The sequence below is a fragment of the Saimiri boliviensis genome, chromosome 15 (assembly GCF_048565385.1).
Source record: "Saimiri boliviensis isolate mSaiBol1 chromosome 15, mSaiBol1.pri, whole genome shotgun sequence".
NCBI classification, from domain to species: Eukaryota; Metazoa; Chordata; class Mammalia; order Primates; family Cebidae; genus Saimiri; species Saimiri boliviensis.
This window is the reverse complement of record NC_133463.1, coordinates 20920189-20943644: the sequence shown is the minus strand read 5'-3', so window position 1 is coordinate 20943644 and position 23456 is coordinate 20920189. Positions and strand designations below refer to the sequence as shown.

The following is a 23456-nucleotide window of genomic DNA, read 5'->3' as shown; positions in this document are numbered from 1 at the left end:
ACATCTCTTAACATGTAAAACTGTGATATAATAGAATGAAAACCATAACCAACATCAGCATAATAGTTACCTCTGGAGAAGGGAGGGAACTGAAATGATGGAGATAGACGACTGAAAAGAGGGAAGGGCAGAAAATAGTATAAGAGTGTCCTAAAATCTTTGTCTTACTAAGGAGAAGCCAAGAGCTGCAAGATACATATGTTAAAAAATTTAAAGAATGTAAATAGAATGAATGAATCTCACCAGGGTAAAAGATAAAAGAAAAAAAGAGATGTGGAAAATAGCCAACACTCAAAAAATGCTTCTTATTGCTATGCATCAAGAACTATTCTACACATACTTACTCTTCTAATCCTCACAACAACCTCTGATTGGTATCTGAATTTTGCAGATAAGAAAACTAAGAGAGAAACTAAAATAATTGGCTCAAGTTTGTACCATTAGTAATGAACTTGAGAGGCTGAAACAATGGCTTTCTGTCTCCAATGCTAGTTCTCTTTACTATATCACACTAGCCTTTTTGGATTATTCAATAAAACTTGCAATACAATAGAAATCAGTAAAGGAAAGGAAATAGGGTATGAAAACAAACAAAAACCTTTTAAAACATAAAAAGTATGAAAAATGTAAACACAAAAAAGTGCCAAAATAAAGCCAAGTATTTTCAGATCCACAATAAATGTAAACAGAGTAAGCTACCAACTAGAGGACATGTCTCTGAGGTTGAATTTTGAAGAATACATGAGCAATCTATACTCTTTTGACAAGGACAAAATTAAAATGTAATGGCACAGAAATACTAAACATAAAATGAGTTTTTAAAAAAATGTGTGTGTGCATGTATACACAATTCCACGCTATGTTTTGTAACACTGCATTTAGATTTTAGATCTGTCAATAACTAGACATTTGCCCTTGTCCAAGTCATTAAATGTCTTTGAGCCTCATTTGCCTTGTCTGTAAAGTGGGAGTGATGTAAATCACACTGTAAAGTTATGGTGAAAGTTAAATGTGATAATGCATATAAACAGTATGGTGGCTTAACCTGTAGCAATGCTTAATAAACTATTAAGAAAATTAAAACTGTTCAGAAAATTAAAATCTCAAAGTTATTCTTTTAAACTATTGTATGATTATATTAAGGACCATAAATAGCAGCTGAGATAGGAATAAAAGCATGACTGTACCTCATATATAAAAAAGTCATTTTATCTAATTCAACAAGTTTATTTCTTTTGGCTAAATTTAATTAAATATGATTCCCTGTTTAGACCCAGGTTAATTCCATAATACTAAAAGAATTTTAAAAACTATTAGAAATTGAATAAACCAGGGTCATCCACTAAATTTAATTAAAAGAAAATTTTCTCATGGAAGAGTAGCTGCTAATTTACCACCACCTATACATTAATAAATGTGCTGCTTTACCTTATATTGTCAATAAAGGTAGGAATTTCAATGAAGAATTTATTGAAAAATATAAACTAGAGTTGTAAGTCTATCCAACATCTCAAAGTTTTGATATATGAATGTGAACTTTATATAACAAAACTATAAAACCTTTAGAATGTTAAATTTTAGATGATAATCCTGTAGATATTTTTATTGGATTTTTTTTTTTCAATTTGCTAACCCATTTGTCTTGAGGCAACATAGAAAAGAGGACATTTAAAAGTTTCTTGAAATATGATGTGTTACTAATTATACTATCTCATTTTATTGACTTTCATTGAATTTGAATTTCCCCCATTATTTCAACTTACTAATCTCAGAAGACTAACCCACAACTTCTCATTTTTTTAATAAAACTTTTGTTGTGACATGGAATAAACATATTACTTCATAGTCAAGAATGTGAGAAGAGAAAATCAATAAACCCAAAAGTTAGTTCTTTGAAAATTTTAACAAAAGTTACAAATCTTTAGCTGGTCTAACCAAGAAAAGAGAGAAAAGGTTTGAATTACTAAAATCAGAAATATAAAAGGAAGCTACTGCCAGGTGTCCCCAAACTATGGCCCGCGGGCCGCATGCGGTCCCCTGAGGCCATTTATCTGCCCCCTCCCCCCGGCCCCACCGCACTTCAGGAAGGGGCACCTCTTTCTTTGGTGGTCAGTGAGAGGAGCACAGTATGTGGCGGCCCTCCAACGGTCTGAGAGACAGTGAACTGGCCCCCTGTGTAAAAAGTTTGGGGACGCCTGCTACTGACCATGCAGATATAAAAAAGAAATGCTCTGAACAACTGTATGTCAACAAATTAAATAACAGATGAAGTGGACAGATTCTTAGGAAGATACAAATTATCAAAACTAACCCAATTAAAAAATATAACATCTGAATAGGCCTTTAACAAATAAAGTAATTGAATCAGAATTTGAAACTCCAGGTACAGAAGGCTTCATTGGAGAATTCTGTCAAACATTTAAAGAATTTGTACTGGTGTTTCATAAACTCTTCCAAAAGATGAATGGAGGAAAAGTTTTCAGGTGGATGTTATTAGACTAGTTTTACATAATTCCAAAACCAGATAAAGACATTAAAAGAACATTAAAAAAAAGACTAATATTTCTTACAGATGTAGATAAAAAAAATCCTCAACAAAATACTAGTAAACTGAATTCAGCAACATACAAAAGGAATTACAGACACAACAAATAAGGATTTATCCCCAAAATACAAGGTTAAGGTAACATAAAAATGAAATATCAACATAACATGCCATATTAATACAGAATAAAAACCATGATCATCTCAAAAATGCTAACATTTTGACAAAAATCCAACATCTTTATGATTCAACAACAACTTAACAAACTAGAAATAAAAGAGAACTTTCTCAAGCTGATAGAGAATCTACAAAAAAATCCACAGCCAACATATACATAATGTTGAAAGACTCAATGCTTCCCCCTAAGATAAAGAACAGCACAAGGATGATCACTCTGTTCACTTCTATTTTGGTCTTGTATATAGAACATCCTTAAAAAAACACTAAAAAACCTATGACAACCAACAAATATTAAGACTGCAAAATAAAAATAATAGTGTACAAAATGAATTATGTCCTATACACTATCAATGAAGAATCCACAAAGGAAATTAAAAAAACAATTTCATTGACAATAGCGTGGAAAAACAGGACTAAATTTGACAAAAGAAGTATAAAATTTATACTCTGACAAACTAAAAAATATTATTGAATAAATTAAAGATCTAAGTAATTAGAAAGATATTCTATGTTAATGAATCAGAATAGTTAATATAAGCAATAGTTCCCAAATTGATTTACAGGTTTAATAACATTTGTATTAAAATTTGAGGTGATGGTTTTGAGGAAGTTGACTCTAAAATTTAGATAGAAATGCAAGGGAAATAAATTTTTAAAAGCACGGAGTTGGAGGACTCACTAATTCCAAAACATATCACATAGCTAGAGTAATTAGTGTGGTATTGTCATAAAGACAGACATATAAGTAACTGGAATAAAATTGAGAGTCCAGAAATAAATTCAAACATGTATGGTCAATTGATTTTCAACAAGTATACCAAGAAAATTCAATGGAAAAAATTAATCTTTTAACAAATTGGTGTTTTGCATGTGGTACTCCTAAATATACACATGTAAAACAATTAAATTGTATTCATACTTCACACCATAAATAAAAATAAACTCAATAGAAGTCATGAGCATAAATGTAAGAGTTAAATCTTTATAACCTCTAGAAGAAAACATGAGTTTATCTTTAGACATTCTGACTTACCTAAGGCAGGGTAGTGGGGAGTTGGGAGTACATGTGAAGTTCAAAGTCTAGAGGCACAGACTCACTAAAAGACAGAGAGGCAATCTTCAGAGTATAGGATACTTCTTACCCTCATCCTGATCTGACGTATATTTATAGCAGTTTCTCTTAACCAGTTTATCATGTCTGCCTATCAGGAAAAAATTACAAGACATAATAAAAGGCAGATAAAAGCCCAAAACAAATTAAAAAAAACTCCTGTAGCCTGAAGAGAGAGAAAACAAAAATTAGAACCATATTCAGATACAGTGTGGATGTTGAAATCATCCGTCTGAAATTTTTTAACCACTATGATTAATATACTAAGGTCTCTAATGAATAAAGTAGACAGCATGCAAGAACAGATGAACAATGAAAGCATAGAGAGCAAAATTCTAAGAAAGAATCAAAAAGAAATGCTACTGATACGACATGGTGAGAAAAATAAAGAATGCCTTTGATAACTCATTAGTAGGCTGGACATGATTGAGAAAAGAATCTCTGAGCTTGAGATTATGTCAAAACTTTCAAAACAAAAAAGAGAAAAAAAAAAGTAAAAATCCCACATCAGAATATTCAAGAATTATTGGGCAATTATATAAGGTATAATATATGCATAATAGAAATACCAGGAAGACAGAAAAGAGCAGAAGGAATAACTGAAAAAATCTTGACTGAGAATTTCCCCTAAGTTAACATCAGACACTAAACCACAGATCCAAGAAGCTCAGAGAACACTAAGTAGGATAAATGTCAATAAAACTATACGTAGGCACATTATGTGCAAACTGCAGAACATTGAAGATGAAGAAACCTTGAAATAAGCCAGAAAATAAAAAAAAAAAAAAGCCTTACCATTAAGGAGAAAACAGAAGAATTACATTTGACTTCTCCTCAGAAATGATGCAAGCAAGAAAAGAGTAGGATGAAATAGTTAAAGCATTGGGGGTGCGGGGGCGGGAACACAAAAACACCAACCTAGATTCCTGTACCATGTGAAAATACCATATCTCCTTTAAAACTAAGAGAGGAAAAAAGACTTTCTTAGACAAATAAAAATTGACCTCTCTTTCAGCAAATTTCAAAAGAAGTTCTTCAGAGACAGAAAATTATGTATGTCAGAAACTCGGATCTGTATAAAGAAAAAATGAGCCTTACAAAATAAAGAAGTGAAGGTGAAATAATAACTTTTGTTTTTAGCTGGGCACAGTGGCTCACGCCTGTAATTGCAGTGCTTTGGGAGGTCGATATTGGGGGATCACCTGAGGTTGGGAGTTCAAGACCAGCCTGACCAACATGAAGAAATCCTATCTCTACTAAAAATACAAAATTAGCTAGGCATGGTGGCACATGCCTGTAATCTCAGCTACTCAGGAGGCTGAGGCAGGAGAATCACTTGAACTTGGGAAGTGAGGTTGCAGTGAGCTGAGATCACACCATTGCACTCCTGGGCAACAAGAGCAAAACTCTCAAAAAAAAATAATAATAATAACTTTTGTTTTTCTTAGTCTTAATTGATAACAGATAGCTGTTCAAAATAATAATAGTAACAATGTATTAAATTACATGTGTGTCTATGCATATGTATGTGTGAAGTAAATGATGGCAGTAATATGAGGGAAGAATTAGGAGTATTTTGATGTTATAAGGTATTTGAACTACCAATTAAGCAATATAGTATAATTTAAAAGTGGACTTGGAATAGTTATAAATATATATTGCAAACTCCATGGCAACCACTAAAATATAAGAAGTATGAGTGATACGCTAAAAAGGGAGAGAAAGTTAAATTACATAAAATGCTCATTTGAAACCACAAAGGCAGAAACAGAGTGGAAGACAACAATGGGAACAAAGAACAATAACAATAAATAGAAAATAAGAAGAAAATGGTAGATAATAATCTGATTACATCAATAATTACTTAAATGTTAATGGCTTAAATATACATATTAAAAGAGTTTGCCAGAGTGATCAAAGCCAATATTAGTACTATCTACAAGAAACTCTCTTTAAATATAAACATGCATAAAGAATAAATTAAATGGATAAAGATATACCATGCTAACACTAATCAAAAGAGAGATTAAGTAGCTATATTAATTTCAGACAGAGCAAACTTCAGAGCAACAAAATCTATCAGGGATAAAAGAGGGGCTTAGAACAATAAAGGAGTTGATTAGTCAACAACATATAACAATTCTTAATATGTATGTGCCTAACAACAAAGCATCAAAATACACAAGATGAAAATTGACAGAACTGTGAGGAAATGTGGATAAATATACTATTATAATTGAAGGTCTCAATATCATCATCATCATTTCACTTCAGAAGAAAGACCAAATTGCAAGTTAAATTTTGAATCCTCATAAATTCTCATGAGGTAACATTATGCAGACTTGACTTTTATATATAAAAATTATTTTTTAGAAGTAAAATGTGCAGTGAAATTCAGATACTCAGTGTTCAATATTATGAGTTTTGATAAATGTATGCATCAATATAAAATATTTCCATCACCCGAGAAAGTTTCCTTATGCTAATATGAAGTCTATCCCTCAATCCCCACCTGTTCTGATTTCTATCACTATAGATTATTTTGGCCTGTTCTTAAATTTCTTATGATTAAATTAATAGAGGATATAAAATTTGTGTCTAGTTTCCTCTGTTCAACGTGTGTGGGTGTCTTAGTTAGCTCAAGGTGACAAAATAAAATACTATAGATTGGGTGGCTTACATAAGAGAAACTTATTTTCTCACAGTTCTGGAGGCTGGAAATGTCAAGATCAAGGTGCCAAAAGGGTCAGTTGCTGATGGCTGCCTTCTAACTGTGCCCTCACAGTCTTTTATCTCTATGTGTGCAAAAAGAGAATTTCTCTTTCTTGTTCTTCTTTCAAAGGCTTACAACTCTATCAGATTAGGACCTCACCCTTATGATCTTATTTACCTTTAATTATCTCCTAAAGGTCCTATCTCTACATACAATCCCATTGGGGTTAGGGCATCAACATGGATTGTGGGAGGACAAAATTTAGTCAGTAGTGATAAGATTCATCCATATTGTTACCTGCATCAATATTTAATTGATTTTTATTGTTAAACAGTATTATATTGTATGAATATTCAACAATTTGTTTACATATTCTCCTGATAACTGACATTTGGATTGTTTTCTGTTCAGTTTATTTTGAATAAAATTGTTTTCTTATGCAAACACTTTTATGAACATATATTTTATCACCCTTGGGGAAAATATCTAGAAACTGTTATGTCATAGAGCAAGTAGATACTAAACTTTATGAGACACTGCTAAATATGTCATACAAAGTGATTATAAAATTTTGCATTCCCATTAGCAATGTTTGAGAATTCCAGCTGCTTCACATACTTAGCAACATTTGGTGTTGAGAATCTTTAATTTTACCAATTCTAGTTGGTATAAAGTGGTATCTCAATGTTGTCTTAACTTTTATTTCCCTGATGGTTAATTACATTAAACATTCTTCAAGTGCTTATTTCCCATTTATCTCTTTTGTGAAGTGCCTATTAAACATTTTTTTTGTATTTTAATTAGGTTATTTGTCCTTTTAAAAAACTGATTTGTAGGAGTTCTGTATATATTCTAGATGCACATTTGTCAGGTATTAATATATTGTATATATTTTCTCTAAGTCAGTGAGTAGCATGCATTTACCATTTTTCTTTTTATTTTTTTTTGAGGAGCAATCTGTCATTTAATAAAGTTTAATTTATCATTTTTTTATTTTATTCTTAGTGATTTTTGTTATCTCTAAACAATTTTTGCCAGGACAATGTTTTGAATATATTCTGCATTTTATCTAGAAGTTTTATAGTCTCTGCTTTTATGTTTGGGCTATAATTCATCTCAAAGTAATGTTTGTTGTGGCATAAAGTAGAGGGGTCAAAGTTCATTCTCTTTTTTTACATTTATTCAATTGTTCCAGCACCAATAGTTGAAAATATTTTCCTTTCTGTATCAAATTGCCTTGGTGTCTTTGTTAAAAACAAATTGACCACATATGTGTGAATCTATTTCGGGACTATAATCCATTCCGCGATCTGTTATTCTAGCCTTATGTCAATACCATATTTTCTTGATTATTACAGCCTCAGGGTAAGTACTGCAATCAGATCCTGTAATTCCACTGATGCTATTGTTCTTTCTTCACATGATTTTTGGCCATTCAAGGTCATTATTTCCATATAAACTTTAGAATTTGAATGTTAACTTTCTAAGCCTATTAGAAATTCATTTGAGACTGTACTGGATCTTAGATATTTAACAATATTTTTAAGTTATATATCTATGTTTATAAGGGGTATTCATGTGTAATTTTTAAAAATGTCTTTGCCAGGTTCTGATATCAGCTACGGTGGTTTTCAAACAATCTGAGAAGTGTTCCCTCTGTTCTATTTTCTGAAAAAAATTGTTATCTTTGGCATTATTTCTTTTCTAAGTATGTAATTGAATTCACCAATGAAATCATGTGAACTGGAAGTCTTCTTTTGGGGAAGCATTTTGCTTACAAATTTAATTTCTTTAACCTACATGGGACTATTTAGATGCACTTTTCTTCTTTAACATGTGGTGTGATGTGTTTTGCCAGAATATTTTTCCAGTATATCTAAGTTGTCAAATATGTTGGCAAACATTTTTTTGTAATAGTCTTTTGTTATCCTTTGTGCCTGTGAGATCTGTAGTCAAATTAGATCCTGTCTTTCATTTCCAATATTGGTAATTTGTGGTTCTCTTTTCCCTTTGTCAGTACTACTAAGAATTTTACAGTTTGGGCATTGCTAATATTCTGTATGTTCACATATTTTGATTCCATTGATTCATTTTATCTGTATTATTTCCTTTTTTCTACTTATTTGAATACAATATGCACTTATTTTCTAGCTTTTTAAGATAGACACATCAATGATTTCAAAACTTTCTTGTTTAAAGCTCTGTGTGTCTCATTAACCACTCTTTTGGCTATATCTTCACAAACTTTATGTGTTGTATTTTTATCATTTAGTTTGAATTATTTTCTATGTTCTCTTTTTATTTTTCCTTGAGCCATTTGTTATTAAGAGTGTCTGATTTCCAAATATTTTGAGATTTTCCTAAGTGTCAGTTATGGCTTTCTAATTTAATCATGTTGTGATAAAAGTATAGAAAGTTGACACTACATATGAACTATTTCTATAAAAATTTTATCTGCACTTGAAAATAATTTGTATTCTGCAGCTGTTTGCTGTATTGTACTACAAATTTGAAACTACAATAAATGTTGATACTGTTATTCCAACCTTCTATATCCAAACTAATTTTTCTCTACTTTTCTATCAATTATTTAGAGACATGTATTTAAATATCCAACTATGATATCCCATTTGTCTTCGTTTTGTCAGATTTTACTTTATGTATTTTGAAACTCTGTTTTAAATGCATATACATTTAGGATTGTTATGTCTTCCTGTTGAATGTACTTTTAATCATTAAGCTGTCTTTCTTGGGCCTACTTTTTGCATATAATTCTTTTGCTAACTTTATATTTTCAACCTCTCTGGTCTTCAGAGTGTGAATCTTAGAATGCGCTTACAAGTCTTGCTTGTTTATCCAGTCTGACAACCTCTGCCTTTAATTGGTGTGGATGATCCATTTATACTTAATGCAATTATTAATATGTTTGGGTTTAAGTTTACCATTCTGCTATTTTCTATTTGCCCCAACTGCTCTGTGTTCATTTGTTCCTCCTTAGTCAAATATATTTTAGTATTTCATTTGATGTTTTATATTAGCTTTTTAGGAAAAAATCTTTGTATTTTTTCATATTTTTAAGTGACTGCTCTTGGAATTAAAGAAATGCATTCCTAATTTATTATGTTCTACTTCCAATAAATATTGTATCACCTCTTATAATAATATATAAGTTTTAGCACTGTAACTTCATTTACTCTCATTCTTTGTGCCAGTTTATCACATAATTTTTCTGCTGTGTTTATTATAATCTCTATCCTACACTGTTTGTATTTTTGCTTTAAGCAGTCAATTGTCTTTGAAAATTAATGAAAAGTAAGATAGTCTTACATATTAACCATTTCAGGTAATCTTCATTCTTTTCTATAGATCTGATTTTTCATCTGGTCTCATTTCCTTCCAGCCTGAGGGATGCTTTAACAGTTCTTATAATGTAGGTCTGCTGACAACATATTCTCTCAGCTTTTGTTTATCTTAATTATCTTGATTTTGCCATCATTTTGAAAGATATTTTTACTGGATGTAAAATTTTGGAAGGCATTTTTTGAGCACTTTAAAGCAATTTTTCCATTGTGTTTTGGCCTTACTTATTCCTGACATGGTATCAGCTGATATTTCATCATTGCTCCACTATTGTACTATCATTCTTTTTTCTCTGAATGCTATTGAGTTTTCTATTTATAACTAAATTTTAGCAATTTGACTATAATGTGTGTATTAGTCTGTTTTCATGCTGCTAATAAAGGCACACCTGCAACTGGCTAATTTATAAAGAAAAAGAGGTTTAATGGACTCACAGATCCACATAGCTAGGGAGGCCTCACAATCATGGAGAAAAGCAAAAGGCATGTCTTACATGGTGGCATACAAGACAGAATGAGAGCCAAGTGAAAGGGGAACCCCCTCATAAAATCATCAGATCTCATGAGACTGATTCACTGCCATGAGAACAGTATGGGAAAAACCACCCCCAGGATTCAATGATCTCCCACAGGGTCCCTCCCACAACAGGTAGGAATTCTGGGAGCTAGAATTCTAGATGAGATTTGGGTGAGGACACAGCCAAACCATATCAATATGGCTAGGTGTAATTTTCTGAGCCTGTTTTATCCAGAACTTCTTCTGGATTCATGCTTTTCACCAAATTTGGGAATAAAATGGACATTATTTCTTAAAATTTTTTCCCATTATTTTTCTTTCTTTATCTGCAAAATTCTGATAAAATGTCTTATCACTTTGCATGTTCCACTGGCCAATTAAGCTTGTTTTATTTTTTTCTTTAACCTTTGTTCTTCAATTTGAATTATTTCTGTTGACCTATCTTCAAATTTGCTGATCTTTTTTTCTGTATTATTTGATAAGCTATTAATCTTACATAGTAATTTAAAAAATTTCAGATACTGAACTTTTTAGTTCTAGACTTTTCTTTGGTTCTGTTTCTAGTTTCAATTTCTCTGCTGAGATTTTCCATCTATTTATTCCTTGTGTTCTTTTCCTTCAAATGCATAAAATATGTACAATAATTGCTTTTTCCAAGTCTTCATTCGCTAGTTACAACATCTGTATATATTGAGGTCTGTTTCTATTGTTTACTTTTTGTTGATTCTTTTTAAGGATGCTGGCTTATGTGATCTTCTCTAAAGGATGTTGAGTTTTGTTCTGTCAAGAATTAAATTAGAGAGTATGTTTTAAACAAAATGGAATTTCTAAAGCAACAATCAGGTTTGTTACTTGGCAGAAAAAGAAACAGCTCCATGAGCAAATAATCTGAACTTTACTGTAAAAGAAATACTGTTTTTGTGATTTTGGTGGGTTTAAAAAAAAATGCATGTTCTTATAAAACATAGACATTGTAAAAATAAATGAGCGAAATGTATGTTTTTAAGATTTTCTATCTCTCAATTGAAAACTGTAGGTTGAAAATAACTCCATTCACATTCTCAATTTTCCTTATCAAAATAGAGTTACATGGAACTTTTTGGCCCTTTTGTGTTTAGACTATACATATGAATGAAGATATGTTTCCCATCTTAAACTACTTTCTGGGAAAGATGCCCTTAACTCAGCCACCAAAATATAGAACTCAGATGGTGTCAAAATATTAACAATGCTAACTGTGAAATTTTCAGATTATAAGTGCCAAAAAGTCCATAATGAAAAGATTAGTATATCAGATGTAACCTGGGAGAAGAAAAGAAAGGAAAGAAAAAGTTTTGTACCTTTTCCCCAGCGTGATATTTTTGCTTATGTTAATAGATGTGAATTTTCTGTATTGTGAAAAGATAAGAGGCTGCATTGTAATACAAAAGTGGTATACAGCCTGTGTAAGCTTCGGAAAATGTTTACTTTTTGAGCCAGGCTTGGAATTCTGCACATTCCATTCCCATTATAAGTTTGAATTCATGGGGCCAATAAAGTTGTACGTTTCTACAAGCCTGATACCATCTTTTCCATGCTACAGAAAAACCCCAGAGTGTCTATGACTATAAATCAGTGAGGCAGGTAACCTCTTATTAGGTTGATACAAAAGTAATTGCTATTAAAAGTAATGGCAAAATCGCAATTACTTTTGTACCAACCTAATAACAAAAACAAATGCATATACATATAATAGAAAATCAGATATATGATTTTAGCTTTTCATACTTTTTAAATAAAAAGCTTGAATATTTCAAATTGTTGAAAATAATTGGTTCAGTCAAGCTACGTGACAAATTTGAACATGATAATGCTCTTTTATAATGAGTGCTTTGTCTTTAAATAGGCGAATAGGCCAAGATTCATTCTAACACATTAGGGAAACTTCAAATTCATATGACATGATCTTTTCAGAAAGTTGTCTGTAATCTTTAAAAGAAAGGAAGAAATTAGAAGTAAGACTTAACTATCGAGAAGATAGTACTTGTTGAAATAATTCCTAACTATGTGGAGCATTTGTAACTGAGATTTTTTGGATAAGACCAAGCATTTAAACCCCTAAGGCCAAACTTCTATGGTCTTACTTTATAACATGCACAAAACTTATATGCTAAAGATAGGAGAGGAGTTGGTATAAAAATGGTACCATCACAGCTCACTACAGCCTCAATCTCCTGGGCTCAAGTGATCCTCTCCCCTCAGCCTCCCAAGTAGCTGGGACTACAGACATACACTATCACAGCTGGTTAATTTTTTTCATTTTTAGTAAATATGAATTCTCCCTATGTTGCCCAGGCTGGTGTTGAACTTCTGAATTCAAGAAGTCCTCCCACTTCACTTGTGCCTCCCAAAGTGTTGGGATCACAGGAATGAGCCACTGTGCCTAGAACTGGCTCAAATTCTTTATCAGATATACTTAACACCTTCTATGCAAGATTTACTTCATCTTCATAAAACCCTAAGATATGAATATTGTTATTACTGCCGTTTTTCTGATAACGGACTGATACTTGAAGGAAGTTACTGTCCTTAAATCATATAATTAGGGTCAGTGGCAAAGCTTCAAACAAGGACTACCTGAATACAAAGCTCACGTTATTATTACTTCTAATACTATGTTACTTTATCTTCCATATAATTAATTTCCTGAGACATATTTAGACTTTGTTATACTGTATTAATAATACTCTATTTTAAATTCTTAAAACATAGAGTCCTCCCAAAATGTCAGTAATTAAAAAGTAATTATGAGGGCATATGAGAGCATTTAAGAAGTGAAAAAGAGCTAGTCCAACAAATCCTCTTTGGACAATTTTTGAAAATGTTTTTAGAAAATTTAAACTGTATACAAAATTTTTTATGTCATTAAGTGCCATAGATAAAAAATAAATAAAAGTACATGTGAAATTTTAAGTTTATACTCAATATAAGAAATTCATCATTTATTAAACTAGGACATTCAAATGTATTTTGCAGAAATAAACAAAAAAAAAGTAAAATAAAATCACTAGATTTTAATTTATCTCAATTAGAACACTTAAATTTTTTTTTGATTGTGTTCTTTAGTGCTCCTCTGTTTAATAGTCTCAGAGCAATTGTAAAAAATATTTGATATTGTTATGGTTATTTTCTCTCTGAAATTATTGAACAGAAGACACTTTTTAAAAGAAAATCATAAGATTTTCACTTCAAAAATAATTCATACATAGGACTAGCTTAATATTTGGGATTTTGAAAACGTGTTTATAATATACTTTTTAAAAATACTTGAATAAAACTACATAAAAGCTGTCATTTTCCAGATGTTGCAAATAATCACAAAGTTTTGTGCCCCTTCTTCTGTTAACATGTGTTTAGTATACAACTTCAATAGTTTTTTTTTTTTTTTAGATGGAGTCTAGCGCTGCTGCTCAGGCTGAAGTGCAATAGTGCAATCTCAGCTCACTGCAACTTCTGCCTCCTGGGTTAAAGAGAGTCTCCTGCCCCAGTGTCCCAAGATGCTGGGATTACAGCCATGTGTCACCATGCCCAGCTACTTTTTTGTATTTATAGTAGAGATGAGTTTGACCATGTTGGCCAGGTTGGTCTTGAACTCCTGAACTCAGATTATCAACCCACCTTGGCCTCCCAAAGTGCTGAGATTACAGGTATAAGCCACCATGTCTGGCCAACTACAATAATTTTAAGGTTTCTATTAAGAATATTTTAATAAGTTGTTGGAAATGTTGTGATATATTAAAATTTAAATGGATTCCTATAATTATACATACAGTTTTAAACAATTCAATAAGAGTTTTAATGCTTCTTTAATATCTGTTGTTTTGATGTTAAAATGCAACTAATCACTGAATTAATTACGCTTCTTTACACATTTTCAACCAAGGAAAACATATAATAAAGTTATTATTTCCCATTGCTTTCAAATGACTCTTACATAGAACACGAAATTTAAATTCAGTCAAGTTATATTAAAGTTATTACTATGGATAAACAAATCAATCTCGAAATATAGCATCACCATTTTATAAAGCATTTGAAGTGGGCAAGTTTATTTAGAAAGCAACAATACCCTAATAATATATAACACTACTTTTCAATTTAGTTGAGGTTTGTTTACACAATGAATTAATGTGAAACCATCAAAATTGTGCTGCTTCAAACACTTTCATATTTATAAATATAATTCAAGACATTTTTAAGCTTACAGATTGTCAACACTTTTATAATTTTGTTTACATAAAGCATGTAAAATTATAGTACAAATTTCTAGTTTTGTTATATCTCCTTGTCTCTCTACCTTATTCCTACCCTAAGCTTAACTTTTGCTACCAGAGATACATGTGTAGGCAGACTAAACATGTACACAGAAGAAAATGAAAGACAGTAGAGTAATTTGCTATATAACCTTAATCCAATCATATAGCTATCTATCCTTGCCTTAATATCCATGTTAAAAATGAAAAATTTAGTGCTTTGTATTGATATAGCCAACATTTTGGCTTGGAAATACATATACAGCCTTATCTCTTATCTTTTTATACTTTTAGTTTTTTGTGGGAAACACAAATTTTTGCTGTTGTAGGCAATTTCCCATAGCTAAAGAAAGCTTTTTTTTCCTTTGCCTATAGCATATAAAATGTATCTGGGTTCAAGAATATATATTTATCCATAAGAAAAGCTTTGTATAGAAATTCTAGTGTCTTTTGTCAAATATTCCTGTTAATCATGACAAAAAGAAAAAAAATTAAAAGCACCTTCAGAGAAATAATCTCATTTTTTAAATCCCCACAACATTCCTGTGGAGTAGGAAGGTCATATATAGTCACCAGAACTTTATAATTAATTACTTGACCTGAGGTGACAATATTAACAAGAGGTAGCATGAGGGCTGGACCTGGGTCATTAGAGTGTTTGGTAGCCAGTGCATTTGGCTATACACCACTAATACCACCACATATGCATATCACACTGTGGCTCGTGCCTTTGCAGGGTACTCATTGAAAAGCTGTGACATAAACATGAAAAAAAATATTATTCTATATCATTGGTATGTTTCAAAAAACATGTAACTTATTCAAAGTGATAGGTTTTAAACAACTCTTTTCACAAATATATTGGAAATGGCTGTGTCTTAAAGAAGTTTTCCAATAGGTGTATAATCGAGATAAAAGGCATTTATCAATAATTTGTTTGAGTTTAGATTTCATTTTCAAAGCATTGACATTTATTCCACTATGTTGATCTATTTTTACCATTGATAATTTTTTTTACAAGAAAAGAAAGCAATATTTCTTTCTAAAACCATAAAAGTAAATCACGTAGGATGATGTATATATTTTGGTGGCATGCAGATTTATATTTATTTAAAGAATGACCTATCATTTGCAAATGTTTTGATATTTTGTTGAAAAGAAACAAAAGTGAAGAATGAATAGTATAAAAAACAAAACAATTCTAAACACAAAACAAGTAAATCTAGAAGGCAATAAAAGGGATTGAGTCACATTAAGCAAAAACAAAGAATCCTAAATAAAGTTTTAACATAATAATATGATGAAAATGAATCATAAAGAAACCATTTTCTCAAGTCTATGCTAGAATTATTTTATAATTTATGTGATTTTCCTACTCTAAGCAGCTCATTTTTCAAGTGCTCTTGTAAAATACATCAGGAAGGAGGACATAAGAAAGCGATACAAACTACATTAGCCAGAGCAAGACTTCATCTCTTAAAAAAAAAGAAAAAAAAAGAAAAAGAAAAACGAAGTCCTTAGACTTCTTATGAATAATCTTTTTTATGAATAACCTTCATTTTAAAGTGATAACTTTTCTGTTATCCTGATTACCTCCAATGACCAATATTCAAAAGATCAAAAGAAACAAAAAGATAAACATTTGTATGTATAGTCCTCTCTGTTTTAGATTATTTTACATACTTTATTAAAATACAGGTACATAGATGGGTAGGTGGATTTCTCTTTAAACATTTAGTGTTCCCTCTCTCTTCCTTTTTAAGAAATTTTACATCATCAAGTGACAATATTCATTTCTCATTAGGCAAAATGCATGTTCTTATTTTGTCAATGTGGGCGCATTCTTCAAGAAGGCTCCAATTTAAAAAACAGAACAGGCCGGGCGCGGTGGCTCAAGCCTGTAATCCCAGCACTTTGGGAGGCCGAGGCGGGTGGATCAAGAGGTTGAGAGATCGAGACCATCCTGGTCAACATGGTGAAACCCCGTCTCTACTAAAAACACAAAAAATTAGCTGGGCATGGTGGCGCGTGCCTGTAATCCCAGCTACTCAGGAGGCTGAGGCAGGAGAATTGCCTGAACCCAGGAGGCGGAGGTTGCGGTGAGCCGAGATCGCGCCATTGCACTCCAGCCTGGGTAACAAGAGCGAAACTCCGCCTCAAAAAAAAAAAAAAAAAAAAAAAAAAAAAAAAAACAGAACAGAGAGTGAATTGAGTGAATATTTACTTTATAAAGGTTGATCAGAATGTAAGAAAAAAGTGTCAAATGATCACCTCAATGTGTTAAGTCCTTCTAGTGATTTGTTTTTATTACAAAATTTAGTAACATATTGAGGTAACAGAAACTCAATGACTATATTCAGCAAAGAATCCTAGCATAATTATACTTGCTCTTGATTATTCATTTTAAAACATATAAAAGGTATTTGCAATCACCTTGTTTGTTTTTGGCAATGTAATTGCCAGCCTGGGAAACATGATGAAACTTCATCTCTGCAAAATTTTTAATTTTTAATTTTTGATTTTATATAATTATAGGCTAAGACCAAAAAGTATGAAACATAATATTGTTTCCCTTTTAGCATTTTTAAATACTTGCCTCATCATCAATTCTGAGAAACTTTAATAAATGTTTTATAAATTTCCATAAATTGTATAGGACAGTAATACCCCTTATTAGAATGTATAAGAAAAGCAGTTGTATATTTCAAATAATACTGATGTTTTTAAATGAATATTAATCATAAAGAGAATAATCAAAAACACAACTGAAATTTACTTTTCAACAAGAATAAGATGAAAATGCATCTAATGTAAGAAAAGTAGCTCACTGCAGGTTCCACCTTCCAGGCTCAGGTTATCCGTCTACCTCAGCGTCTCCAGTAGCTGGGACTACAGGTTCATGCCACCACACCTGACTAATATTAGTATTTTTTGTAGAGCTGAGGCTTCATCATGTTTCCCAGGCTGGTCTTAAATTCCTGGGCTCAAGCAATCCACCCACCTCAGCCTCCCAAAATGCTGGTATTACAGGTATAAGCCACTATGCCCAGCAATAAATCTCTCATTCTTCCATTGTAACTTGTCATTCCATTTTGGAAAATTATTTATTTTATTAATTTAAAAAATATGTGAAGATTCTCTGTAACATTTTATTCACTGTGGTCATTAATTGCCAAAACAATTACTAAAATACTTGAAAATATATTTGAGCATGAGATGACTTGGCAGATATTTTATTCAATATCTTCTACAATTACAGCACCAATTTCAGAGGTGCTTAAAATGATTATATCTTAAAAATTCACAAGTTTGGATGTTTCATTATCTGACAAGCGTTAATTCCATATTAAGCTACTTCTGTACTGTGAATTTATAAGTACCATTTAAAGCAATCTTACAGAAAATATTTAATCTACTTAAAAATTACAGGTGTTGTACTATAATATATTCATATGCCCAAGACATTTAGAAAAGAAATCCACAAATATATAATTAAACAACTGTGAATAATTAAATAGTAATCAGTATATATTAACAATGCTAGTTTCCTTAATAAACAAAAACAAGAGTCACAATAGTTATTACTAACTTCTACTAGTTCAACTAACAGGAATTTTTTTTTTCCTTGAAATCAACCAATTTTACTGAGGAATAATCCTTTTTCTATTAATGTTAAATAATTAGACCTTTCACTTATTTATCATCGCACAAGGTTTACAGAGTGCTTTCCATGCATAATAAATACTCTTCAGCCAGTTGCATCTTGGTATAGATGACAAGGACAACTTAAACATTTAAAACACATAAGCTATAGCAAACTCATCTACAAAATGTTTCAGTTCCAAAAAGATACTTTAAATATCAGATGTCTCTAACGCATCTTACAATGATTCTACATAAACTATAAAATTTGATTTCACATAAATTTCCCAGAACTTAGCATTTGTATTTTTCTCAAATAGACATAATCACATATGTTTCACTGGAATCGGTTTCAAAAACAGGAAATTGAATATGGCATTATTTTAGGGAAAAGCCCAGTGGACTTGTAACATTCCAAGCTATCACAGGATAATCTCATGACCTAGAGACCGACATTACTACACTGCGTGCTACCTGTGCTGAGATATGTGGAATTACATGGAGAAAGTCCAAACCTTCAAATATCTCTTACTATTAAACTTGCTCAGACCACAGGCTGAAATGTCTAAAGAATCAATGAGGACTAGTTATTACTTGCTCATCATTAGGTAGTCTCCAAGACTCAATTCTTGGTATTCAGCTTCTTGGGAGACTAAAACCTTCAGGCAGGGCAGCTGAAATCTAGGGAGTACTGGCTTGGTATGGACACCTGCATCTCTGGAAAGAAACCCTGGATCTCACTTGCCTCTTCCCTGTTACTGACCAAAGCAGAGGAACCATTTACAGGTATAGTTATGGAGCACAACCACAAAAGAGACCATACCTACATGAGCAAACCTACAATGACCACACCCTGACTGCTGAGCTTACATCTACTTGCTCTTCAGGACTAACCAGAGGAATCAGCTTCTCTAGGAAACATTCCTTGATCACTGTCCCTCACCTCTTCTACTTTAGGTGTTACCCCTATATACAACTTTGTGCTTCATCCAATTAGTGCAGGTAGCAAACACTATTAGAATGATGAATTTACATTTGTATCTGGAACATCACAATGTAAAATTCCTTCAAACACAGATCATGACGATTTTATTTTTATGTTCCCAGGCCCAAGCCAAGTACCTAGCATATAGTAAGTACTTAGTAAATGTTTGTTGAGTGAAGCTACCACTGCCACATATGGCATGTCTGCCACGTTAATGATCTGGAGGTGAGGATAAGACCCAACTGGAGAGACCAACAGCATGTATTGAAAATGCCATGTCATAGTCTCCTTAATGCTAGTATGAATGCAGTTTTTACAGCATCAAAAAACATCTTTCAAACCTGTCACCATTGACACCTTTGTAGGCCTATGCATGAGGACAATATATCATTTTTTATAATGATAGTATTTTACTGCCATAAACACTTAAAACCAAGGAATCTCATTTTTTTTAAAAAAAGACTTTAGAAAATAGCTGTATTTTCTGAGATTCCATTCTATATGTAAAACATGTTTAAGGCTTTCAAATAATTATAGTATTTGTTCTCTTTGTAAATAAAATACAATATCATATTGTTACAAAGTATTTGAAAATTAAACTCTTTATTTTTCACAGAATAATTGAAACCATTGATTTAAAAACTCATTGTTTTATATGTGAATCACTCTGAAATAACATTTTATCTTCTTCCTTCAGAAAAATGATGTTCCAAGGAGAAGTTCAGTTTAAAAATTTATATGAAGAGATTTCTGATGAAGCAAAAACATATACTATATTAAAAAATATAAAAATATATCCTACATATGTAAGATTAATAAGGTTTTCATGAAAGTAACAGACCTGAAGAAAGTCTGAAATCTCTGCAAACTTTCCTGTAATTTATGGAAAACATAAAATATGAATTTACTATCTGCCTCTTTAAACTGTATTCCATTTTTCTAAAGCATCCTCAAAATAACAGGGGAACATTTTGGGGTGGGGTTTAAATATGTACTTTGGTTATATTTTATAGACAATAGATATAAACAAGGCAATTATTACCAGAGAATAAAGCAGACAGACTTAAATTTTGATCACAGTTGCACACAGAATAGAGCTTGATTACGTAATCAGAAGGTAAAGTGCAGCATACACAAAGCACAAAATACAGTCTAATAAATATTCACATGCTTAGGTTATTTCAATTTAGTTCTTACATGCAACTTTATGGGTGTAATGTAAATAAAAGACATACTAAATGGTTTCTTTTCCCTAGACAAGGCTACTCAAAACTTGTAAAATCTCTTAATCACTACACATTTTTTACAATGCCAGAAAAGAAAATGAGAAATTATTAATTTTTAAAATTACCCAGCAATTCCATTGCATCATCTTCATTATCAATGTCTTCTTCTGTTACGGATGGGGTAGGGCTGTGGATGGACTCAAACGAATCTTGAGAGAGCATCGCGGCCAGGAGTTTCTTATGTTGCTGTTGCTGCTGTTTTAATCCTTTAGTCTTAGGCTCCACCTTTAAGCTGAAGAAATATTGAAATGTTAATTTGCTGTGTTAAGTAAAGAAAATCTACAAATAAACTTCCATTCAGTTATCATGCAAATACATGGACACATTACTAAAGTTTTCCCCAAGGATAATGGAAATAGTGTCTTTCTTGGACACCCATTTGTACCTTGCTAAGGAATTCCCAGGTGAGAATGGGGAACCTGAAATCTGGAATTCCCAGGTGAGAATGGGGAACCTGAAATCTGGCTCATTTAAGAGGGAAGGTGTTAATTTACTCCTACCTATTGTTGCCATATGGAAATTAAAGTCTACTTGATGATTTTCTCATTTTTAAAGATAAGCTAGAAAGTCCAGATTGTTAGTCCTTGATTTAGCAAAGCAAGTGCATGTTAAGAAAACACACTCAATGGATAAATGTTTTAAAATATTATATTAAGATGTTTTAAAATACTCGACTTTAATTTTTTTGCATATGTGTGTATAGTTGTTTAAACATCATTTGTTAAAAAGACAATTCTCGTTTTCATTGAATTATCTTGCTTTTATTTATAATGCTTTTGAGTCTATCTCTTTGTATAGTTTTACTAGTGACTGTTCTTCCTGTTACTCTGTGTGTGTGTGTGTGTGTGTGTGTGTGTATTCAGTAGACTATTGTATTAGTATCAACATTTACCACTTGGAGTGAAATATGGATACCTTCCTTCCATTTTGGACCCTTTAGTTTCCCTACTTTTTAATATTATTGAGTATCAGATGATGTTATAATTTTTATTTCAATAAATATCATTTCTAAAACTCGTGAAGATAGTCTGTTGTATATACTCGTATTTCTGCTCTTTCTGTTTTTCTTTCTACCTTCCTGATGTTTTGAGGTAGATTCTTTCTTGCCACTGAGTTAGAATCACTGTTGCTACTCAGCTCTCCTCCCACTTTAGTGGGGAAAAGCAGTCTCAAGTGTGGCAGGGAAGGAAAGCATGTCCCCTAACTTTTATTATCAGTGAGAATAGTCAATTCTTCTGGCCTGTGTCTCTGGCTTCTCCCAGTTTTGCTGGTGTGGCTACCGTTCAATCAGGGGAAGAAAACCTACATGGGCCACCTTTTCTTGCTAGTCGGGAAGCAGGGAATGCCAGTTATTCTGTTCAGGGGAGAATTACAAGGTGCCCCTGCTGCTATGCTGTTCCTCCAGCTCTCAGGTTCCTAACCATTCCACCTTCCTCTTTACCCTTGCCATGGTTCTCTTTTGGTGCCTCTTGCTTTATTTCAGGGCTTATAGGGGTATGTAGTGAAGGACAGCAAAATGTAATCACTCTGTGTCATCTTGTCCAAACAGAAGTGACACGTGACTTGTTAATTAGAAAAGGCAATGGATATCTTTACACTGGAAACATCTGGTGACCATCACCTTAATCAAGTGATCAAACAGCCTCACCAATAATACTGGACGAATTGACATTATCTATTTCCTAATACAATACAATAGGAAAGTACATCCCATCAACTATGTAGAAATTTTTCCAAAAATGTTTAATATGAATTTAATCAGAGAACAATCTGACAAATGCAGATTTGGGGAAAATTTTCCAGATAAGTGGGCCATAGTCTTCAGGAATGTAAATGCCATAAAAAAGAAACAAAATGCAGAGGACTGTTGTAGATTACAGAAGACTCGAAAGACTTGACAGCTAGATTCCACACATGATCCTTTATTATACGCTAGATAAAAAAGAAATAAACAAATAGACCAAAAATCCATAAAAGACTTTACTGGAAAAACTGAAGAAATTTGAAAATGGACTCTATATTAAATAACTTCATGGTCGAATTGTCAAATAATTTGATACGATTATATTATGGGTACATAAGAAAATATATTCTTAAAAAATACATCTTGAAGAATAACAGAATTAACATTTTATAAAATGTATATTTTCAGATGGTTCAGCAAAAAAATAGAAAATGATATATGATAGATATATAGATAATAGGTCATAGATAAAATAAAGATGGTAATATGTTCATTGGTGAATATAGGTGGAGGGAATGTGGATCTCGATATTACTACTTTTAAATTTTCTGTGGTTTTAAACTTTTAACAGTAAAAAGTTGAGGGAAAAAATAAGAACAAATATATAAAAGCATACACATGTTAACAATATTTATCTTAACTCTATCATCTATCCCAGCTTAGTTTTCCAACATAAACAGGACTGTTGCTAAGATGTTGAAAAAAATGCATCCCTTTTTAGGTAATTTTTAAATTTGAGTAACCCTTGATATAATTCCAAATGACCAGATAAAATTATTTTTACTCTTTAATAGTGGATATATAATATAAATATTCACTTGAAAATGGATAGGATAATTTTATTTAGTGCCAGTCTCTTGCCGTGGCATTTGTCCTTTGCATCATTGCATTGCATTACATGTCTTTTAAACTAAGAGACAATACAACAATGTGAAATTCTTTCTTGACCAGCTTTTTTCATTGAGAAATAAACAAAAGCAATAAAAAAAAAATTAATTTGGATTTCTTAGCTGATGAATTTAACATGTTAAGCTGGAATTAACATCTAAATTATTTTATTTAATTTAAAATTCTTTTAAAAT

The 23456-nt window shown here is 31.7% G+C and overlaps 1 protein-coding gene across 4 annotated transcripts in view; it reads right to left on the bottom strand.

Annotated features, from left to right (window-relative positions):
• C15H8orf34 (chromosome 15 C8orf34 homolog) overlaps window positions 1–23456 on the bottom strand; it is a 448873-nt gene that overhangs the window by 247851 nt on the left and 177566 nt on the right. For all 4 annotated transcript variants that reach the window (XM_074386744.1, XM_003942901.4, XM_074386742.1 and 1 more), the window contains one exon: window positions 20696–20862. In XM_074386744.1, coding sequence (XP_074242845.1) covers window positions 20696–20862 — 167 coding nt within the window. The remainder of the gene's footprint in view (window positions 1–20695; window positions 20863–23456) is intronic.